Source organism: Lemur catta, chromosome 15, assembly GCF_020740605.2.
Source record: "Lemur catta isolate mLemCat1 chromosome 15, mLemCat1.pri, whole genome shotgun sequence".
Lineage (NCBI taxonomy): Eukaryota > Metazoa > Chordata > Mammalia > Primates > Lemuridae > Lemur > Lemur catta.
The window spans coordinates 11,392,005-11,414,278 of NC_059142.1; the positions used below are offsets into that span (position 1 = coordinate 11,392,005).

Sequence of the window (22,274 nt, forward strand, 5' to 3'; positions counted from 1 at the left end):
AACCAACAGAAATTTGGTTCCAAACTCTCAGACCAGTGTATTCTTTTCCCAAAGCTCTTTGGCTGCTGTTGCAAGATGGCCAAAGGGTGCTGTTACTGTCCTCAGTCCTTTTGTTAAGGTGACAGAGAATGAGACAAGAAGCAGAAGCTGGATGGCCCCGAGGATGCCCCATGAGACTATAATTCGGTAGGGTTATCCGTTTGGCAAATGCAATGGAGTGGAAGGAGCCCAGGTTTCTATTCCCTGATTTGAAGTTTACTAGCAGGGAGACCTTGGGCAAGTTTGTTCGCCTCCTGAGACCTCAGTTTCTTCATCTGCAACATGTTAATACCTACTTAGCAAAGCCGTTGTGGCGATCCCATGAGATGGTATGAGGTATTGCACCCCTAAAAACGTGGGCGAAGAAGTACCAATAACCTGCCTCAGGGGATCTGGGGAGGGCTAGGCTGCCCCACGCCTGGGCCTCAGGCCCATGAGGCCTGTCTTTGAGGGGCAATGGTCAGCTCCCAGGTGCTGCCCGGCTTCTTACCCCTTCAGCCTCCTGTCCACCGTGGCTCCCCTGGCGAGAAAGAAGCCGTGTTCCCAACAAATAGGCCCACGCACAGTGACAACCGTAGGGGTGCGGGCGAGCAACCCCTCCCCGCCGGACCCTAGGGGCTTCCAGCAGGAGTGAGGAGCAGGCAGAGGTCACATCCTCCTCCTCTTCCTCACGCCCCGGGGCTGCGTGCCCACAGGGTGCGCAGTGCCACCGGGGCCATCAGGCTGGGTTTGAGGAAGGCCCGACCTCCGCGCAGCAAAGAGAACAAACACAGATGTGTTTGGCTGGGACCAGGAGGGAGAAAATCGTCCCCTCCCCCCGCCCGCGCGCTACCCGGGGCGCGGGGCTCCCGGGGCAGCGCGGGGCCGGGGCGAGGCTGACAGTCCCCGGCCGGCCCCTCCTCCCCGCACGGGGTGCGCGCCCGGCCCAGCCCCCTCCCCGGGGTTTCCCCGGGCGCTCTTCTCGCTTTCTCTTTGTCTCTGCTGCTCTTTCTCGGGCTCCCCGGTTCCCACCCGCTCGCGCTCTCCCTCTCTCGCGTCCCGGGCCGGTTCCCTTTAACTTTCTTCTTTCCCGGGGTTAAAACTTTGCTCGCGAGCTGGCGGCAGCTCGCAGACGTTATTGGCCGGCGCCCCGCCCGGCGGCCCCGCCCCCCGCCCCCGCGCTCCCCTCCGCCCCCCACTCCCCGCGCGAGTGGCGGCGGCGGCGGCGGCGGCGCCTTCGGGGGCGTGCGTGCGTGTGTGTGAGTGCGCGCCAGCGAGCGTGAGTGTGTGTGTGCGCCCCGGGCGCGGGCAGGGCGGCACTCCGACCGCGGCGGGAGCGGCGGGAGCCGGGCGGCCGCGTCGTCAGTCGGGCGAGAGAGGCGGCGGCGGCGGCGGCCGGGCCGGGGCTGGGGCAGCGGCGGCCGCGCCGGGCATGGAGCTGGCAAGCCCGCGCTGAGGCAGGACGCGCCTGCTAGCAGCGAGCGAGGAGCTCTCCGCCGTCCGGCGCGCGGGCTCCCCGGCGAGCCAGGCAAACTTTTCTTTCTCTTTTGCCCTCTCCAGAGGTAAAGTCCCGAACGCGGACTTTCCGGCAGGGACGCGATTGGGGGCAGCTGAGAGGGAGCCCAGGCTGCGGGAAGAAGGGGCGCGGGCCGTGCGGGTTCGGGGGCCCCCGAGCTCTCCAGCACCCGGGACTTGGGGTGCGAGGCGGGCTGGCTGCGGACGAGCAGATGGGCGCGGGCATGGCCCACGGGCACCGTGGAGGCGGCGGTGGCGGGGAAGCCAAGCGTTCTCCCGCCGCCCCGGCTCGCCGCCCGGCGGGGAAGAAGGGGCGCGGGCGGTGCGGGCTTGGAGGCCCCCGGATTCGTCTGTCCGCGGGACTTTGCGGGAGCGAGGCGGGCAGTCGGCGGTGGGTGTGGTGCGGGGAAGCCGGGCGTTCGTCCGCGCCCCCGCTCGCCAAGGGCTGGAGGGCGCGGGGCGGGCTAGCTGAGCGCAGCTCCCTTCTCTCTGCAGGCGCCTTCTGCGGCAGGCGGACCGACTCCTCGGCGCGGCGGGGCTGGGGCAAGCTGGACGCAGCATGATGCGCGCAGTGTGGGAGGCGCTGGCGGCGCTGGCGGCGGTGGCGTGCCTGGTGGGCGCGGTGCGCGGCGGGCCCGGGCTCAGCATGTTCGCCGGCCAGGCGGCGCAGCCTGACCCCTGCTCCGACGAGAACGGCCACCCGCGCCGCTGCATCCCGGACTTTGTAAATGCAGCCTTCGGCAAGGACGTGCGCGTGTCCAGCACCTGCGGCCGGCCCCCGGCGCGCTACTGCGTGGTGAGCGAGCGCGGCGAAGAGCGGCTGCGCTCGTGCCACCTTTGCAACGCATCCGACCCCAAGAAGGCGCACCCGCCCGCCTTCCTCACCGACCTTAACAACCCGCACAACCTGACGTGCTGGCAGTCCGAGAACTACCTGCAGTTCCCGCATAACGTCACGCTCACGCTGTCGCTGGGCAAGAAGTTCGAAGTGACCTACGTGAGCCTGCAGTTCTGCTCGCCGCGGCCCGAGTCCATGGCCATCTACAAGTCCATGGACTACGGGCGCACGTGGGTGCCCTTTCAGTTCTACTCCACGCAGTGCCGCAAGATGTACAACCGGCCACACCGCGCGCCCATCACCAAGCAGAACGAGCAGGAGGCCGTGTGCACCGACTCTCACACCGACATGCGCCCGCTCTCGGGCGGCCTCATAGCCTTCAGCACGCTGGACGGGCGGCCCTCGGCGCATGACTTCGACAACTCGCCCGTGCTGCAGGACTGGGTCACGGCCACTGACATCCGAGTGGCTTTCAGCCGCCTGCATACATTCGGCGACGAGAACGAGGACGACTCGGAGCTGGCGCGCGACTCGTACTTCTATGCTGTGTCCGACCTGCAGGTGGGCGGCCGCTGCAAGTGCAACGGCCACGCGGCCCGCTGCGTGCGCGACCGCGACGACAGCCTGGTGTGCGACTGCAGGCACAACACGGCCGGCCCGGAATGCGACCGCTGCAAACCCTTCCACTACGACCGGCCCTGGCAGCGCGCCACGGCCCGCGAGGCCAACGAGTGCGTGGGTGAGTGGGGTGCGGGGGCGAAGCCGGCGGCGGACCGGGACGGGCAGCGGCTGCCGGGCTTCGCAGCGGCGGGTTCTTAGGAGCGCGGGCGGTGGCCGCAGCCGAGGATTGCCTGCTGCTGGGATGTGGTGGGAGCGGTGGGAGGCGCGCTCAGGAATGCCCAGGACCCAGGAGGGCTGAGAGCGGGTCCACTCGCTCGCGTGGCACTAACTGTGAATGCCCAGGTTTGCACCCAGTGCCCTCTGCGAAGCCAAGAAGCAGCGGGAGAAATGCTCCTGGGAGGGGGTTTTGGAGAAAATTTGCCGACAGGGTCTTCATAAGCCCGGATCCAAACGCAAACATTGATTGCCTTCCCCTCAGTTTGGCTGCACCCTGGGATTCACCTCCGCCCCACCCCCCTTTCCTAAGGCTGCAGCTGGGGCGCAGTTGGGGACCCCGGCCTAGTCCCAGGGAAGCTCCAGTTCCACAACCCCAAATCCCTTGGGAGAAGGCAAAGAACTATTTGCAGTTCCGGGCCAGTTGGGCACCCGGCACCAGACGAACGTCACTCCTGCACCCTCCATTTGTCTTTTTATGGTTTGAAAAAAGTTTTTTTTTTTCCTCTTTTGAATGGCGTGTTTGTATTAGCAAAAGAAGAGTGATGTGATTTCAATTAATTACTATCTACAGATTACAAAGGAGAGTTCAGTAATTATTTTAAACTAATTCAATCCTGGTCTAAAAAAGTATACCAGGTTTTTTTGTTAGCTTCAGGGTTTGGTGAAATTAAACAGTTTTGAATTAACTAAGGGCCCAGCTTCTTCTCGCTTTTTAATGGGGTTTCAATTCCTGAAAGAGAAATCTGACAAAACCGGGCACTGGTGAATACGTCTGGGTCAGAAATGAGGCTAAAAAAAGGATACGTTCTACTTCTGAATTGTAAGATTTTTGCTGCTGTAGAAACTCTCAGACATCAGTTTCTCCCCCTGGGAGGGGGTGGTGGTGGTGAAGGAGGGGAAGGTAGTAAGACAATACCTTGGTTTTTCAGTATGAGACATAAATTTCCAAATCCTACATTCATTTTAATGAAAATTATGTAGTCCGTCAGTGCACCATTTGGTGTGCATCTTTTGTGAGCATATAGATTTTGCCTCCCCCTCCCCCCAGTCCCGAACAGCCAGTTGTGAGTCTCTTCAATTGCTTCGTCCTCTGAGGCACATTGCAAAGTTTGCTGGTGCCCACAAACACACGTATTTAGGTCTGGTTCTGATTAATTGTGTCATGTTGTTGTCGAATAGTTTGTGCCTCATGACTGTGGATGCAGACTTTTGAGCAAGCGAATGGAAAACATGTCTTGGAGGGCCGGGTCGGCACAGAGGCCCAGGCAGGCGTCCTGGTCTGCAGACGCCGGTGCCTCCTGTTGCATGGCGAGGCCTCCATTTTTACCCTCACGTCCCGCTTTTGCAGACCTAATTGTTCATCCCCCTCATTTAAGGGACAGCACTGGTTTCCAGTTTGAAGGCACTTTTCAAGATTTCACAGAGAGAGAGTAGTTATAGTCCAATTTAGTGGTCTTTGAGAATAAAATTCCTTTGATCTGCTCAATTCCCTCAGAAATGTTGGTTTTTCCCATCTCTTCTCTTCCCCCTCCTCCCTCTTTTCTTTTCTTCCTTTTGTGCGTAAAAACCCTTTATTGACATTTAAAGGGATTCCCAGGGTTTGGCTATCAGTTTTAGTTTGTATGTGCATATGAAAGATGACTTTGTATTGTCAACAGCAGGGTCTAATTGGACAAATGCAAGTGAATACATGGAGGCTAATACACTTGATGTTGTGATAAAATTTTACTAGCTTCTTAGCGTTGGTATTGTTCCGATTCACCACCCACCCCCATGTCTTCTTCCTGTCACTTTGGATGTGGAGACGAAACCTGCATTTGTTATAACGATCGTCAAGCACTTGAAATAATCTCTCTAGTTTAGGATTTTGTCTTTTGACCAAAGCACTAACTATGCACACAAATTGGATTGACCTTTTTTTTGGCCAAATTGAGCAATCAACATATTAACTAATGTAATTAGTAAGCGTTTTGTTCAAAAAGTTTAATTAGGCCTAATAAGTACATAATCTACATGACAAATGATCAGCTAACAATATTTTTCTGGTTTTTAGTGAAGTTATTTTAATTCCCAGTAGTTAAAGTATCTTTAAATCTTGCCAATTATTCAGTCATCTCATAAAAGCAAAGCCAATTCAACTATGTGAAAGTTATTTATAGTTTCCTTTTTGAATAGATGTTCTGATACCTTGCAGATATAACTGGGAACATCAGATTGAAGTTCTCATAAAGTCTTAATTGAAGTCTTAGTGATTTTTCCATCATTCTGTAAAAGAGAAAGCCAGCAAGGACAATTTAGGAGTGATTTACAATTAAAGGTCGAGCTTTTTATGAAAAGGCCCTGTAGTGGAGATATGTGAATGAATTAGTATTTGACAGGTGTTCTGAGATACTAAAGGGCACTGTGCTAGGAAAAAGCATTAATAAATCCTTCAGACACTAACTTTGTACTATCATAGACTCAGAATTTTTTCCCCCAACATAATCCCATCTTGTGAATTTCACACTGTTGACATATAAAGTCAAGCTACCCAGAGTATTTACAACTAAGGCAAAGTAAAGAAGTGTATATTTTTTTATTCCAAACATCAATCTTAATAAAAATGAGGCTATTAGTATGCTATTCTGTCTTTGCTTTTATAAAACAATGAGACATGATTTATCGTAGACTAAAGTGACTCCCTTTACTAGGTTAATCCCTGCCCCCCCCAAAACCCTAAAATTAAAAAATGTGTTGATTTTATCATTTGACTGAATAGTCCTTCTACATAGGGCCAAAGTGCTTATAGATTACTAAGAAATGTACATATCCTATATGCTTTCTTTGGTCCAGCTTTCTTTTTGGTGTTATTTCAAGGTCAGGTTCTCTACAGAATAAATGTGAACTTTAGTAAAGCCCGATTTTATTTTAAATGCAATTTTGTATTTCTTCCGGGGGAAAAAAAAAACCCTCAAAACAATATGAAAGACAAGACTATGTATAATGTTACAGCCTCGACAGCTCTCAGTGGAATAACTAAATACTTTCTTCCGCCCATATGTATCAGCAGTGTTCACATGCTTTTATACACATGTGCATTTACATTTATCGTGTAAAGAAGCACCCATGCATGGTAGGGGCTGTGTGTACATTCAAGGGAAAATGCATGAACAGTTTTAAACCACCTGGGTTGCTAGGCTTTTTTTTTTTTTTTTCCTCTTCCTTTTTTTCAAAAGAGCATCTGAAGACCATATTGTGTTTCATAAATTATTGACATCAGTTTTAATCAGTGTCCCCCTGACGTCGGAGCTGTGTTAGTATTTAGTGCCTGACGAAGCATGCTGTTTAATCTTACTGTGGGGATGTCAGCATGAGCCCCTATATAGCTTGTGACAGGTCTAGGTTATGAAAACTTGTTTTGCGACTCACTCTATGGCTTTGCATTGCCTAGCCGTAACCCAAAACCCACACAAAAGATGTCTGTGCAAGGCGAGCACCATTGTGCTGGGCTGGCCCCCCCTATGGTCATTGGTACCTGCAACATAATGCTCATAATTGTTTAAACATAGCTTTGGGGGGTGTGGGGAATCCTCAAACTGTAAATGGCTCTGGTGCTTGGGTCCACCCCCATTCCTGGCAAGAGAGGGAGGTTATATTGGGGATGTTGCCATGAGAAATCCAATGCCCCACTAAAGACCCTTGCAAAATCATAAGGCTGAAATTATGTGCTGCCTAGTCCAGAGCCTGGCACATAACTATACATGAGTGAGTGTTTTTAGCAGTTATAGTAATTATTATAATTATTATCATTATGATGATTAATCCTTGAGGGCTTATTCTTTGCCAAGCACTCCCATTAATTTAGTCATTTAATCATTCTGACTATGCTAGTGATAGACATTATTATTGTCCTTATTTTGGAGGTGAGGAAGCCATGGCCTAGAGACATTAAATGGTTTACCCAAAGCCACGTAATTAGGAGGTGGTGAAGCTGGGGCTCCAGCCTAATGTTTGTGCTTGGTTTTATTGCATCCACTGTGCTGCCTCTCCATGGAATGAATGGATGGATAGATGGAAGAATGGATGAATGAATGAATGGATGGATGAATCCATGTATAGGAGAAAAGCTGGAACAACCTGTCACTTCTTGCTAGAACTGGAGGAGGTTCCCTGGTTGTGTTGCATTAGATTAGATTAGGTTAGATTCATACATACTTACATGTGAAGTTGTATATAAGAAATTTCCCTTTATCTCAGCCATAAGGCCTGGTGGGAGACAGGAGTTATGACTATGAGTGAAGAAGGTTTAAATACTTTCCTGTGGCTTCTCAGCATCTACAAGTGTTGCTGATGGCCAAGTCTGTCTTGATTTCAGGGCCTGTGATCTCTCTTAAAGGGGGTGAAGCAGAGCCGCTAATCAAAGCCTTTAGAAGGCTTTCTCTTTTCACCCTTGTGCTCACCATTCCTTTGCTTCACCGGAACATACTGAAAAAATCCAGGAAGTGATTAAAAGTATTGTTGCCAAACAGAGTTTGACTGGGAGCAGGATGTCCTGGTCGCTGGTGTGGTGCTACTAGGTGCGGTTTGCTCCAGTCAGCAGTACAAGGCTGTCATTTATCTCTACTGGCCCCAGGGCAGCTGGAGTGAGGGTCTCTGCTGGGGTCCTCGTTAGCACCTGTTGGGCAGGGACCTCTAAGCAAGGAGGCTGCTTCCTACTCTACCCAGAGAAGGGAGGCAAGTTTGTCAGGGTAAACCTGTGGGTCTGTGAACTTCTAGGCTCTGCCAAGTTCTCTTTTAGCCCTGCCCAGACTTCTCTCTGACCTCCTCCTCCTGTAGAAAAATGAGATCCTCAGAAAAGTATTTGAGACTTTATGTCCAGAGTAAATACTGGAAAGGCAGTGGGTTGAAATTCAGATGTTCCCTGGAAGGAATCCCCTCATTTTCTGCTCACAGCTGGTATCGATATTTCCTTCTTGAGATGAGTTGTGCTTTTCATTAAGTAAATTTTTTGTCTTGGGATTAAACCAACATTGTATTCTTAATAGACTTTTATGTTTACACTTCAAAAGTCCGCTGGGTTGTTATTCGTGTTATCTTGATGGCTTCTTACAGTGTCTGCTATGCACACTGGCTTCACCAAAATAAATGGCTCTCTAGGGAACTGGATTATAAAACAGCCTTATCTGTGGATGCACAAGTACGGATATTTTGTGAGCCAGTATTTTTTTCTTCCTTTCAGAAGGGATAATCATACCTTGGGTTTCTGCAGTGCCTTTCATTATAAGGAGACGGGAGGTCTTGGAAGGCTTTTGAAATGCTCAGGACTTAAGCCTAATATTTGTAGAGTGGCCCACAGCATTTTGTCTGTCGTCTGGAAGCCCTTGTGGTCTCCGCGGCCTCAGAAGGCATGGCATTGGTTTGGGTGGCCGGGAAACTGCAGAGTTTAGAATGTCAGTCGAAGGTGGCTGTCAGGTTGCATGCTAAAGACAGACCACAAACCCCTACCGAGTGCCAGGCATTGTCCTAGGTGCTTTATATGTCCTTTGTTTCAATTAATCAGGTTGCCACAAGGAACGGAAGCTTTTCAAAAACAGATGTCCCTGCCACCAAAGGGCAGTTTTACACAAACAGGACTAAGTGTGGACAAGTCTGCAGGACACATCTTGGCTTATTCAGCTACACTGTTGCATATAGAGAGCAGGGGGTATCAGCAGCGTTTGTTTCGAAGGCTGATCACATAAAAGCGGTGTCCTATTATAACCAACTCTGAGGGTATAAGGGGTGGTTGTTCTGAATAGTGCTGGCAATAAGTGGCTGCCTGGACAGTCCTAGACGTGGACGTTTGCCTCAGAGCTATCTGCTTCCTGAGATTTGACTTGTGCAGCACAATGGAGTGAGTTCAGCATTGCATTCCTGTGTTCTTGTTCCAAAAATGTATCTCTATTGTAAACTCAGAAGTAGATTTTATTTTGCCTTTAAAAAGTTATATAATTTATGTGAATTCCTCCCCCCCCCGCCCCCGCCCCGTGTCAAATGGCAGAGACCTATTCCAGTTGGTCGTTGCTGTGTGTAGAGAGATTGCTTCCTTTCTGTCCCCAGCTCCTGGGAGGCCTTGGCTAGATGTGTGTTCAGCCCTGGCTGCATTATTTTCTGCCAGTTCTACCCTCTGACAGAGAGAAGGGACTGTGCTCATGTGATTGATGAGATGCAGAAAGTCTCTCATCAGAGCCTTTTTCTCCCAGCATTTAAGTTCCCGCCCCAAGCCTCCCTCACGATGGACATCTCTATCAGAGGCAGCCGCTGGCACTCGCGCACAAAGCAAGATACCCTCCAAGGGGACAGGTGTACCTGTGGTTCAGAAGTACTGTCAAGGAGTTTTTCCATTGTTTTCTCTGCCTTTGCCTGTGACAGGCCATCCCCAGCCATCCCTGAGCCTTCTGCTGTTGGAATTAGTGTATTAGTTACAGTTAGGTTGAAATGAATTCATTTTACAGTGCATTTGTACATGGAAAGAAGGAAAAAGATGGTTCTGTAAGTATAGGAGGCTTCCAGGTTATTTAAAGGGGATAAAGTAAATTTGTTGGGTGAGAACTCTGAAAGGCAAAAAGTAACATTCCAGTTCACTTCGTAGCTCAGCTCATGCCTGGCTGGAAGAAGGCACTGGAAGGAAGTCTGTCTCCCTGGAGGATTCAGGACTAGCCTGTGTGAGGTCCCAGCTCCCTGTGCACGTGGTCACGTTTTAGTTGGGGGCCCGTCCATATCCCCTCCTGGCTGGTGCTATTGCTAGATTTTCTAGATTTTCCCCGGGTCCTTTTCTGCCTGCAGATAAGAGAGATTATTGGTTGTCGTGTCCAATTTTCACACATTCCAGAGACTCTCCACTTAAGTAAGACAATCTGTAGGACCGCAGGGACCTTTAAAGGGGCTGGCTTTAAATAACTGAGTCCTAAATAAGGAAATGAGATAGATCTCTTTTAGTTTCCCGAGGGCCTATATGTTGTGCTACGTTCCATATTTGAAGTCCCAAAGCGTCGGACACTTCCTGCCTGTTTGATTACCGTTGTCAGGGCTTCCGATTTCATCTGTTGCTGCTGGGAGTGTCTGTGACGAGCACCTAGCACGTGCACTGTCGCTAAAACCAGGGCAGACATAAATGATCTTACGGTATTGGAATCCTTCTCAATATAATTCCTCAGGCAGAATTAGCCCACGAGATGAAAACTGTTTGCCATTTTTGGCCTAGAAGATCTTCCCCTCCGTCTCCACCTGCCCGCAGACAAGGAAATACCTTTTAAGTGGACATTTCTGGAGCATTCACTGCTCAGGTGGCTCTTTTGGGTCTGGGGATGTAGGGAAGTGTGATGTAGATGCCGTTTCTGTCAAAGAGGCTGCGTGCGTGAAAAGGCGAACACTTGTCCACTTGTCCCGAGCCGTGAACGTGGATGGGCCCCCGGAGTGAGGAGCTTTGCTGAGTGTCCGGGGCCCGGGGAGGTGCCAAGGGTCTTGAGAGGAAGCGGGTTTCAGATTTGGCTCCGGTTACCACGGAAGGATTGGATTTTAGTCCTCATCACACTTTCCTGCTGCGTTTGTTCTGTTTGTAGTGTTTTTGTTTTCTTCTGTGCCAAGAATTTGAGAGAGGATGGTTCCCTGAGAAGAGGGGTCTTCCCAGGAACGTCAGCTCTGAAGTTCCTGGGCAGGTCCTCCGGAACCGCCCTGGACTGTGAGACAAAAACCTATCACTGCCCCACACTTGTAGGAAATTATGCTCCGACCTGGGCCAGGGCCCTGATGCCTGAGCCTTCCTGGGGCTTCTCCCACGTGGACACTGTTCACTCTACTCAAAACCACGTCTGTGTGGTATCGAGGGACAAGGACTCTTCACAAGCCACTGCCCTCAGCGCTCTGCCTACATTTGGGCTGGTGCAGAAAGTGCTGAACAGTAACAGTTCCAATCCCAGCGTGAAAAAGGAAACACATTGTGTTTACAGATACAGAATTTGGCCTGTGAAACATGAAAGTACCTTTGGGTTGGACGGCCCCGGGGCAGAGCTGTTGGACACCGGCCCCCCTGCCCTCAGCCTTGTGGTCAACTTATTTTCCTCTCCCTGAAGCCAGACCTCAGAGGTGGGCAGGTCGATCCCAGCCAACTCTTTATTCCCAGACCCTGCCCTGTCTCACTCCGGATCAGACCCAGAGAGAATTCACTGTGGGAAAGTGCTTGGCCTTCTGGGCTGCCATGAGGAAGGAAATTGCTTCTCACTCCAATCCGCAAAAATCAATCCTTCCTAAACCACATTTTTGGACAGATTTGCCATCCTGATAGCCAGAAATGCTAGCGAAGAATGGGACTGAGCAGTCCTCTGTATTTCTTATCCCAGTTTATTATTTGAACCAGAGGGGTAGAGAGCTGGTAGTGGTGGTGGTGGTTTTTTTAACCGAAGATGTCTGCAGAAGAAATGCTCCACATGTACGTTAAAAGCGAATTCTGATTTTCCTGATTCAGAAAGTCCTTAGTTCTAAATCAAGATCAGAGAGCACACGTTCTATTTAATAACGTATGAAATACCAAGATACATGTATCAGGGGCTATGATGCAAGAACCCATCTTTGGCTTCACACTGCCTGGGTTTGAGTCCTATTTCTACCAGGAGTGTGAACCAGGGCAAGTTACTTTAAGTTCTCTGTGCCTTTGATACCTTATGTCTTGGGAACCCAGCTCAGGACCACTTTGATGTATTGGGTAGGTTGGGGACTGTGAGGAGCCCTTGTGTGGGTACAAGGAGGAGACCTAGAGGCGGGCTCTGATCCTAGACTTTGGGCTTTGAACAGCACACATTCTATAGCCTTTACTGCTGCCATGCTCTGTTCTAAGAACTTCACTTAGTCCTCATAACAGCCCTATAAGGTGGGTTCTATTACTACAATTAAGTAAATTTCTTTACTATAGTACAACATATGTAAAGAAAATCCCATGAATCCTAAGTGTTCAGCTCAAAGACTATTTATGATGTACACACACCTGTGTAACCAGCACCCACATCGAGAACATACCAGCACCCCAGAAGCTGTCCCTGTCCACCATGCACTGGTTTTCATTATTTTTGAACTTTATGTAAGTGGAATCGTATTCTGACCTCTTTCACTTGACACTACATTTGTGGTCTTTATCCATGTGCAGTAGTAGTTTATTCGTTCCCATTGCTGCCCAGTATTCTGTGATATAAATGTATCACAGTGTACTTCTCCATGCCACTGATGGCAGACATTGGGGTTGCTTTCAGGTTCTGGCTGCTAAAAGTAGCACTGCTGTGATGATACTCATCCGTGTCCTTTGATGTACATCTGGATGCACGTCTGCTGCGTGTGTATCAAGAAGTGGAATTGCCCGGTCCTAGGGTGTAGGTATCTGTTCACATTTAATAGACAGTGGTTAAACATTTAGTGCAAAGTGGTTGTACAAATTTACATCTGTACGCCATTTAATAGGTGGGGAAACTGAGCTACACGGAGGTTAGGTGACTTGCCTGAGGTCACATGGCTAGCAGGTGTGGAGCTGGCATCGGAAGCTGGGCAGTGTGGCTCTGGAGTCTTGCTTGTCATCCCTGTGCCAGCTTGCCTCTCATCTTTAATCTGTATACCCCTGTCAGGGAACGTTGTGAATACTGGGAAGCACAGGTGACTTTGCACAAACAAGTCCCTTCACTTTTCTGGGCCTCAGTTGTCTGTGTAAAATGAAGGGTTGGATTACAAAGACCATCTTCAGCTCTGATATTCTGTACTCCTGTGGAATGCACTGCCTTCCCGAGGACTTTTCCAGTCTTCACTACTTACTGACCCCCCTCCATTCCCTGCTCAGTTAGAAGGAGCTCTATGACTTGAATGATATCTTTCCTGACCCTCCCTGCCACTGGGGTTCCCTCAAAAGACTGCACAGGCTCTAACTGCGGGACCTCACTTGGGCCTGCCCTCCAACACTGCTGGCAATTTCCCTGCCTCCCACTCCCAGCTCTTCTACCTGGGGTGGCAGGTGGCAACATGGGATCTATCCCTTGTTTGTCCTCCAGGGTGTTGGCTAGCTAGTCTTCTGTCTTAAGATCATGTGTATTCAGCTGGATGAAGTTTTACAAAGTGAACTTATCTATGTATCTAGCACTAACATCAAGAAATACAATATTTTCACAAGGCCCCTTATGGCCCTCCCAACCACCAACCCCCCAGTGTAACAATCATTTTGACTTCTAACATCATAGATTTAGTTTTGCCTATTTTTCAACTTTGTAGAAATGAAATCATACTGTATGTTCTCTTTAATATTTGGTTTCTTTTGCTCAGCCTTATTTTCATGTAAATAGTCTTAAACATAACTTATCCTGTTGTCCTTGTTAGTTTGATGGATGATCTCAACTTCTTGGGGGTATGAATCCTCCTGCCTCTTCTGTCTACTGACCTTTGCTCGTGGTGAATGATTTCCTTATGTGTTTTATACTTTCTGACTGTGAGCTTATCTTTCTTTGGGATTTTGTGGAAATCCCACTGGTTGTAGTTATGGAAGTGCCCATACTTGAGTGATCTTGTATTCATTCTGCCAGACATCCTAGAGGTATCATTGGACTAGGACCAAATTTTCCATTAATTAATCATTTTGGAAATTCTTATATCAAATGAGGAGTAAGCATTTGGCCTCCAGACCTTCCTGGCTTAGGGTTTCATTTTTCTACCTCACTGGAGAACTTTTTCTCCTTTTACTCAGAGCTTTGAGTAGAGACAAACTTTTGTTGTCATCTTAGGCTGATGGACAAAGGTTTTTAGTCCCCTTTTGACACTGGGGGCATTTGGAAGGTCCAGATTTTTGCCACCTGGTTTACTGCTACAGTTTTATAACTGGTCTCCCTGCTTCTGTCTTTGTCCTCCAGCCTCTCTGGTCTGTTCTTCACACAGCAGAGATAACTGCCTGTGTAGCTGCTCTCTGTTCATTCGGAGGAACACCCAGAGTCCTTACAGTGGCTGCAAGGTCCTGCATGTTCTGGCCCCTGCTTGCTCTCTGTCCTCATCTCCTAGCACTCTTCCCCTCTCTCACTCTGTTCCAGCCCCCAGGCCTCCTTGCTCTAACATGCCATACCTGAGAGCCCCGGAACAGCAGTTCCCCCTGGGCATCAGATGTGCCTAGATACCTGATGGGATGATTCCCCTGGTTCCTTCAAGTCTTTGGTCAAACATCAGTTCAGTGAGGCTTGCCTTGGCTATTCTATTTAATTCTGCAAGCAGTTCCCCCACCTGTGTCTGTCTTCCCCTCCTCCCCCACTCTCTCGCACACACATGCACGCACTCTAGTTCATACTTATCCTGCCCTACTTAATCCTTTTCCCCATAACAATTATATCACCTTCTAACACACTGTTTACTTATCGACTGTGTTTAGTAACTGTTGTCCCCTCCTCCCACTTGTTCCTTTCTATCATTTGTTTGAATGTAAATTTACATAAGGCCAGGAGTCCACCTCTGTTTTAGTCACCTGGCATAAGTAGGTGCTCATTAAAGATTTGGTAAAAGAAAGAACTCAGGGGCTTCTTTTGCAGTTCCTGGCCTTGTAAGACCCAATGCCTCATCTTCTGTCTGTGTGTGGGTGCTAAAACCTAAGCCCAAGGCATTAAGGCTGATTTCCAGGTCTAATAACCAATCTTTCTTCCCCTCATCTCTCTCCTTTCCCTTTTTCCTCCCTAACTCACACACACTGTGATCACTGGGGTCTCAGGGTTTCTCTTAATACCTTGGCTTTCAGATTCTTCTTTCCTCTCTAGCACCTGGGGATTTCCTCTTATTTCTTGTGAGATCTGCTATGCATTAAATATTTTTAAAATTACATTTCATCTAGTATTTCTACATGCTTGCAGTGGTAGGGGTTCCACATTACCTCAGTCCACCTTGTTGCCAGAACTCGAAGTCATATATTTTAATCTTTCATCCATCTGGAATTAATCGTGGCATATGGTGTGAGGTAAGGATATCCATTTTTTTCATCAAATATTTAGCCAGTTATTCAGTGACAACTATTGAAAAACATCATTCTTTGTCACTGATTTGAGATGGCGTATTTATTAAATGCTTAAGTATTACATAAACTTAAATCTGTTTTCTGGATTTTCCATTTTGTTTCACAAATCTATTTTCCTACCACTTCTTATTTTGATAGTGGAATTCAATATCTGGTAGGTTCAGTATTCACTCATTTATTCTTTTTCATTTATACTTTTTTCAGTTATTCTCATTGCTCTTCTTCCTTGCGTATTTGTTTGTTTAATCCATTTATTTATTGGATTTAGATGAGTTTGTCAACTTTCAATACAAATGCTTTTGGTAATTTGATGGTGGTGTTGTTAAAATGAACTTGGTTCATAGTTGATAACTTTACAATTTTTAAATTGTAACTGTATCAACATGCGTGTTGTATATAATGATTTGATTATTTAAATGTCTCCATTAGGGTTGTTAGGATATTAAAAGGGTAGATTGTAAGTCTACACAAAATCATAAGCTCTACTTGTGTGTTTCTCTTTGATTCTTCTAGAATTAATTTCTTTCAGATTTATTGAAATATAATTGACGGTCAATAAATTGCACATATAAAAAGTAAAATTTGATACTTTTGACTTATGTGTGTGTGTATGTAAAGATATATATATACACGTATATATATATATACCTATGAAACCATTACCACAATCAAAATAAAAAAACACATCCATCAGAATGTTCCCTAATGTTCATTTCCACCATTGTGCTTTCTGTCATTATATATTAGTTTACCCTTTGAAGAGTTTTGTATAAATGGAATCATATAGTACATACTATTTTTGGTCTAGTTTCTTTCCATTTGCATGATTATTTTGATTATTTATTCATCTGTGATGTTACGTGCATCGATAGTTCAATTCTTTTGATTTCTGGGTAGTATTCCATTGTATGGATATACCGCAATTTGTCTATTCACCTGCTAATGGACATTTAGGTGATTTCCAGTTTTTGGCTATTACAGATGAAGCAGCAGTGAACATTCCTGTACAAGTCTTTGCATGGACATATGTGTTTATCTCTCTTGGGCAAATACCTAAGAGTGGAATGGCTGGATGATGCAGTAGGTATATGTTTAACTTTTTAAGAAAACTCCCAAACTGTTTTGCAGAATGGTTGTACCACTTTGCATTTATACCAGCAGTGTATGAGAGTTCCATTCCTCATCAGCATATGATATGGCCAGTCTTTTTAATTTTAGCCATTCCAATCGGTGTGTAGTAGTAGATACCTTTACAATTTTAAGTCTCAAAAGCCAGAAGCTTGGGATGTTCCATTTATTCATGTCGTCTTTTAGGCCTTTCAGTAAAGTTTATAAATTTCGTTATATTAGTGTCACGCATTAAAAAAATCTTTGCTTCTATGTATTTATAACTTCGATTACTATCATGAAAGGGATCTTTTTCCTTTTCATTTTCTATCGAGGTATTGCTAATGTGTAGGAAAACAATTGAGTTTTATATAAGTGTTTGCAACCTGCAATTTTACTGAACTTTAAATTAGTCCTCATAGTGTTTCAGCTAATTCTCTTCTCTTGGATTTTGACTATAATCCACAGATCATGAATATTTTAGCCCTTCTTCTCCAGTACTTGTACCTTTTATTGCTTTTTCTTGTCTTACTGCATTGGATATAAGTTCAAAGTAATAGTATATAATAATGGCATGATGTCCCCTTGTCTTAATCCTGATTTGAGTGAGAATGTTTCTAGAATTTCATCATTAAATATGATTTGCTGCTAGTTTCATATAGATATTCTTTATTATACTCAATGGAGTGACCTCTATTCCTGATTTCCTGGGAGGTTTGATCTTTTTTTTTTGTAACTCAAGAATATGTGGGATGTTAATCCTTTATACATTAATCAGAATGATCCTACAGTTTTTCTGCTTTGACTATTACTGTAATGAATTGCATTAATTGATTCCTGAGACATAACTCACATACCATACAGTTCACCCATGGAAAGTATACAATTCACTGGTTTTTGGTATGTTCATATACTCTATGCAGCCATCACTACAATTAATTCTGGAACATTTTTGTCATCCCCAAAAGTAACTCCACACCCATTAGCAGCCACTTCCCATCCCCTGCCTATACCCATATCCCAGTCCTAGGCAACCAGTCTACTTTTTGGTCTCTATAATTCGCCTATTCTGGACATTTCATATAAATAGAATCATTCAATATGTGGCCTTTTGTGACTAAGTTCTTCAATTAGCATCATGTTTTCATGGTTCATCCATGTTGCAGCTTGTATCAGTACTTCATTCCTTTTTCTGGCTGAATAATATTCCGTTGTATGAACATATCAAATTTTATTTGTTCATTCATCAATTGATAGACATTTGAGTTATTTCTACTTTTTGGCTATTACGAATAATGCTACTGTGAGCACTGATATACAGGTTTATGTGTGATCATATGTTTTCTTTCTCAAGTATTGCCTAGGAGTGGAATTGGCTGGGTCATGTGGTAACTCTATGTTTGACATTTTGAGGAACTGCCAGACTATTTTTCAAGCAGCTACACTGTATTACGTTCCCACTAGTGACATAGGAGGATTCCAGTTTCTCCATATCTTCAACACTTATTATCTATCATTTTGATTATAGCCATTCTGGTGGGTGTGAAGTGGTATCTTATTGTGGTTTTGTGATTTCCTAAGTTTGAGATGTACCAGCATTCTTGGAATATTCTGTTTGGTGATGTATTATTTTTTGCTGATACTTTGTTTTGGAATTTGATATCTATGTTCAAAAGTGAGATTTGAGCTGAGCGTGGTGGCATGCTCCTGTAGTCTCAGGACCTTGGGAGGCTGAGGTGGGAGGATTGCTCGAGCCCATAAGTTCAAGGCTGCAGTGCACTAGGATTGCACCTGTGAGTAGCCACTGCACTGCAGCCTGGGCAACATATTGAGACCTTGTCTCTCTAAAAACACGAAACAAGACAAAAAAACCACAGTGAGATTTGCCTGAACTTTTCTGTTTCTATGTTGCCTTTTGTATCAAGGCTGTTCTAACCTTATAAAATATAGTGGGAAGCTTCTATTATTTTTAATGCTCTAGAATAGTTTAAGTAGCATGAGAAATAGCTGGTCCTTGAAGATTTGCTAGAATTAGCCCCTCTGGGTCCTGTGCCATTTTTGGAAGTAGTTATTTGATAACCGTTTCAATTTCTTTCATGCTTATATGTTTATTCAGGAATTTTTCAACTGCTTTTTGAGTCAAATCTGGTAATATATTCTCAAAGTAAATACTCATTTACCCAGATTTTCATTTTTTATGCATGCAATTGTATATAATAATCACTAAAAATATTTTTAAAAATTTCCATATGTGGCTATATCACCTTTCTGATTTCTAATAGTGAACATTTATTCTCACTCTCTGTTTGCCTAGGTTTCTTTGCTTTCTGGCCATTTGTGAAAGTCATAATAATACCACCTGATTATATTTTTTGAACACTCTCTGTGTCCTAGGCCCTGTGCTAAGTACTTTGGATGTACTAATTTTAAACATCTTTACAACTCTGTGACTTGAGTACTGCTATTTCCATTTTACAGATGGTTGAGTAGTTAAGAAATTTAGTTTGCCTGAAGTCACACAGCTACAAAGCCCAGAGCTGGAATTAAACAGGATCTGTCAGCTCCTAAAGCTGGTGTTCTTATCTACTATTCTAGGCTGCTGCTTGTTTTTGAATGGTTTTCATTCTCTACTTCTCTAATTTTTAATCTTTATTAATTTCTTATTTAGGCTTTTTTGTGGTCTTCTTGATTTTTTGAGTTGAGTGCTCAGTTCAACTAATATTATTTTCTTATTCCTGTTTAGTCGTAAAACCATTTAAGGCAGTGGCTTTTCCTCGCTAGAGTAGCTTTGACCACTTCCCATATGTTTTGATGTGTACTGCTCTCATTGTCACTGTTTTAACAATGACTGTGTCACTGTAGTTTTGATGTTCTTTTTGTTACTGGACTTACTTATGATTTGGATTTTCATTTTCAGGGGGTTAAGTCCTTAAAAAATATTTTAAAAATTAAGTCCAGTTTTATTTTATTGCATCTGATACAGGTTTTTTTGTTTGACTTGGTTTTTTATTTTTTTAGAACAATCTCATGTGTGTCTGTAAGATCACCTCAGTCAGTGCTCCATGGGAACTGAAGAACAACTTTGATTTTAGGGTATAAAGTTTAATATATTTATTAAATCAATCACATAGTGATTTTACTCTTTAGACTCTATATCCTTGTTTTTCTTTTTACTCACGGCAAAAACCCAATATTAGTGGAAGACTTAAGCATATAATTCTCAGTCTTTGACAAATGAAGTGACAAAGTCATCTAACCTTTTAAAAATTAAGAGATGTGCAAAAGCATGATAAGCAAATGAACGCAAAGTAAAAGCAGGGGTCACAAAATAGTATCCAAAAAGTAGAATTCAGAGCAGAATGCATCTTGCACAAAGCTGATCATCTTATACTGACACCAGAAAAGAATGCACTGTCGTGAATGTGAATGGACTGTGACCTGGGCCCTGGACTCCTCCTTGGTGTAAAGGGGGAGTTGGGCAGACGATCTCTCAGTCCCTTCCAGTGCTCACATTCTAGGAGGATGCCTTTGGGGTTCACTACTAAGTGGTGCAGGGGATGGAATTAACTGGGAATAGGATTAGAAGCAAAGAAGAGGACAGGATGATTCCTAGCCTGAAGCTGGAGCAGTTTGAGCCGACAGCTGGGGCTGAGTTTATTACTTTGGCTCATTCTGTCTTTACATGAGCATCTGCCTCATTGCCTTTTGGCCTGGCAAAGGAGATTTGCTGAAATAGAAATCAGTCTGCAAGGACAAGATGGTGAGGCCACAAGGACTCACTGACATGGGGTGCCACCTCCCGTGATGAAATATGACCCCACATGGCTTGGTTTGGCTCTGGAATATGCCAGCATCACCCCCTAGGAGCTCGGAGCTCTCCGGAAGAGCATGTCCATGGGCAGCATCCTACGGGAGTGGGCAGGCTACCCAGCTTCACGCCTGCCTCTGTTTCTCCTCATCCTCCTGCCAAGGGGTGATTAATTCATGGAAGAAAGACAGGATGCTAAAGAGAGGAGTGTGTTTCACAGAATACCAGAACCATGAGAAAGGCTGAAAATTAATGAGCTAAGTATCTAATTTAAGAAGTTAGAAAAAAAATTAACAGAATAAGTCAGAAAAAGGAGGAGGGGGGAGAGGAAGAGATAAAAATAAGAACAAAAGTCAATGAACTAGAAAACAGATATTCAACAGACAGGATCAACCAAAGCCAAAAGCTGGTTGTTTGGAAATACTAATAAAATAAACAAATATCTGGAAAGATTGGTCAAGAAAAAAAGAGGAGGCACGAATAAACAACATTAGGAATGAAAAAGAGACAACTAGAGATCTGGCAGAGACTTAAAAAATAAATAAATGAATAAGGTAATAATACGAACAACTTTATGCTAATACATATTCAAAGCATAATTTCCATATTATCTTTACCAAACCCTTGGAGAATTTCTCATAGCGTGGTACATAGACCATCTGCACCAAAATCTTGTATGGAAACAAAGAAAAAACAGATAAATTGGACTTCACAATTTAAAACTTATACTTCGAAGGACCCCATCAAGAAAATGAAAAGACAACCCACAGAATGGGATAAAATACTTGGAAATCATATCTGATGAAGTTGTAGACTATATATATATATATAAAATAAATCTTAGAACTCAACACCAAAAAGACAACCCAATTTAAATAACAGGCAAATGACTTGAATAGATATTTCTCCAAGAAAGATATATGCAAATGGCCAATAAGCACATGAAAAGATGCCCCAAATCATTAGCCATCAGGGAAAAATAAATCAAAACTACAATGAGATACCACTTTACACTCTCTAGGATGGCTATGATCAAAAAGACAGACAATGACAAGTGTTGGTGAGGATGTGGAGAAATCGGAACCCTCATGCACTGCTGGTGGGAAGGTAAAATGTGTAGCCACTTTAGAAAATAATTCCTCAAAAGGTTAAACGTCAAGTTACCATATGACCCAGTAATTCCACTCCTAGGTGTACAGACATACTTTGGTGATACTGCAGGTTTAGTTTGAGACCATTGGAATCAAGGGAATATCTCAATAAAAGGAGTCACATGAATTTTTTTGTTTCCTAGTGCATATAAAAGTTATGTTTATACTATCCTGTAGTCTGTTAAGTGTACAGTAGTAGCATTATGTCTAAATAATGTATATACTTTAATTTAAAAATAGTTTATTGCTGAAAAATGCTAATGATCATCTAAGCTTTCAGCGAGTGGTAATCAGTCTTTTTGCTGGTGGAGGATCTTGCCTCGATGTTGATGTCTGCTGACTGATCAGGGTGGTGTTTGCTGAAAGTTGGAGTGGCGATTTCTTAAAATAAGACAACAGTGAAGTTTGCCGCATCAAGTGACCCTTCCCTTCACAAGAGTTCTTTGAAGCATGCAATGCCGTTTGATAGCATTTTACCTTCAGTAGAACTTGTTTCAAAGTTGGAGTCAGTCCTCTCAAACCCTGCTGCTGCTTTATCAACTAAGTTTATTTACTATTCTAAATCCTTTGTTGTCGGTTCAACAATGTTCACAGTCTCTTCACCAGGGTAGATTCCTTGTCAAGAAACTACTTTCTTTGCTCATCCATAAGAAGGATCAGTTCAATTTTATCATGAGATTGTGGCACTTCAGTCCCATCTTCAGGCCCCACTTCTAATTCTAGTTCTGTTGGCTGTTTCCACCACCTCTGCAGTTACTTCCTCCACTGATGTCTCGCACCCCTCAAAGTCATCCATGAGGGTTGGAATCAGCTTCTTCCAAATTCTTGTGAATGTTGATATTTAACCTCTTCCCATGATTCCTAAATGTTCTTGATGGCAATGTAGAATCGTGAATCCTTTCTAGAAGGTTTTCCATTTACTTTGCCCAGATCCATAAGAAGAATCACGTCCGTGGCAGCTATAGCCTT

At 45.1% G+C, this 22,274-nt stretch overlaps 1 protein-coding gene across 1 annotated transcript in view; it reads left to right on the top strand.

The window, feature by feature from the left end:
- The first annotated feature begins 2,034 nt into the window (after nt 1-2,034).
- NTN1 (netrin 1) overlaps nt 2,035-22,274 on the top strand; it is a 179,019-nt gene continuing 158,779 nt past the window's right edge. The window contains exon 1 of the mRNA XM_045570249.1: nt 2,035-3,110. Within this exon, the coding sequence (XP_045426205.1) occupies nt 2,093-3,110 (1,018 nt within the window). The 5' untranslated portion in view covers nt 2,035-2,092. The remainder of the gene's footprint in view (nt 3,111-22,274) is intronic.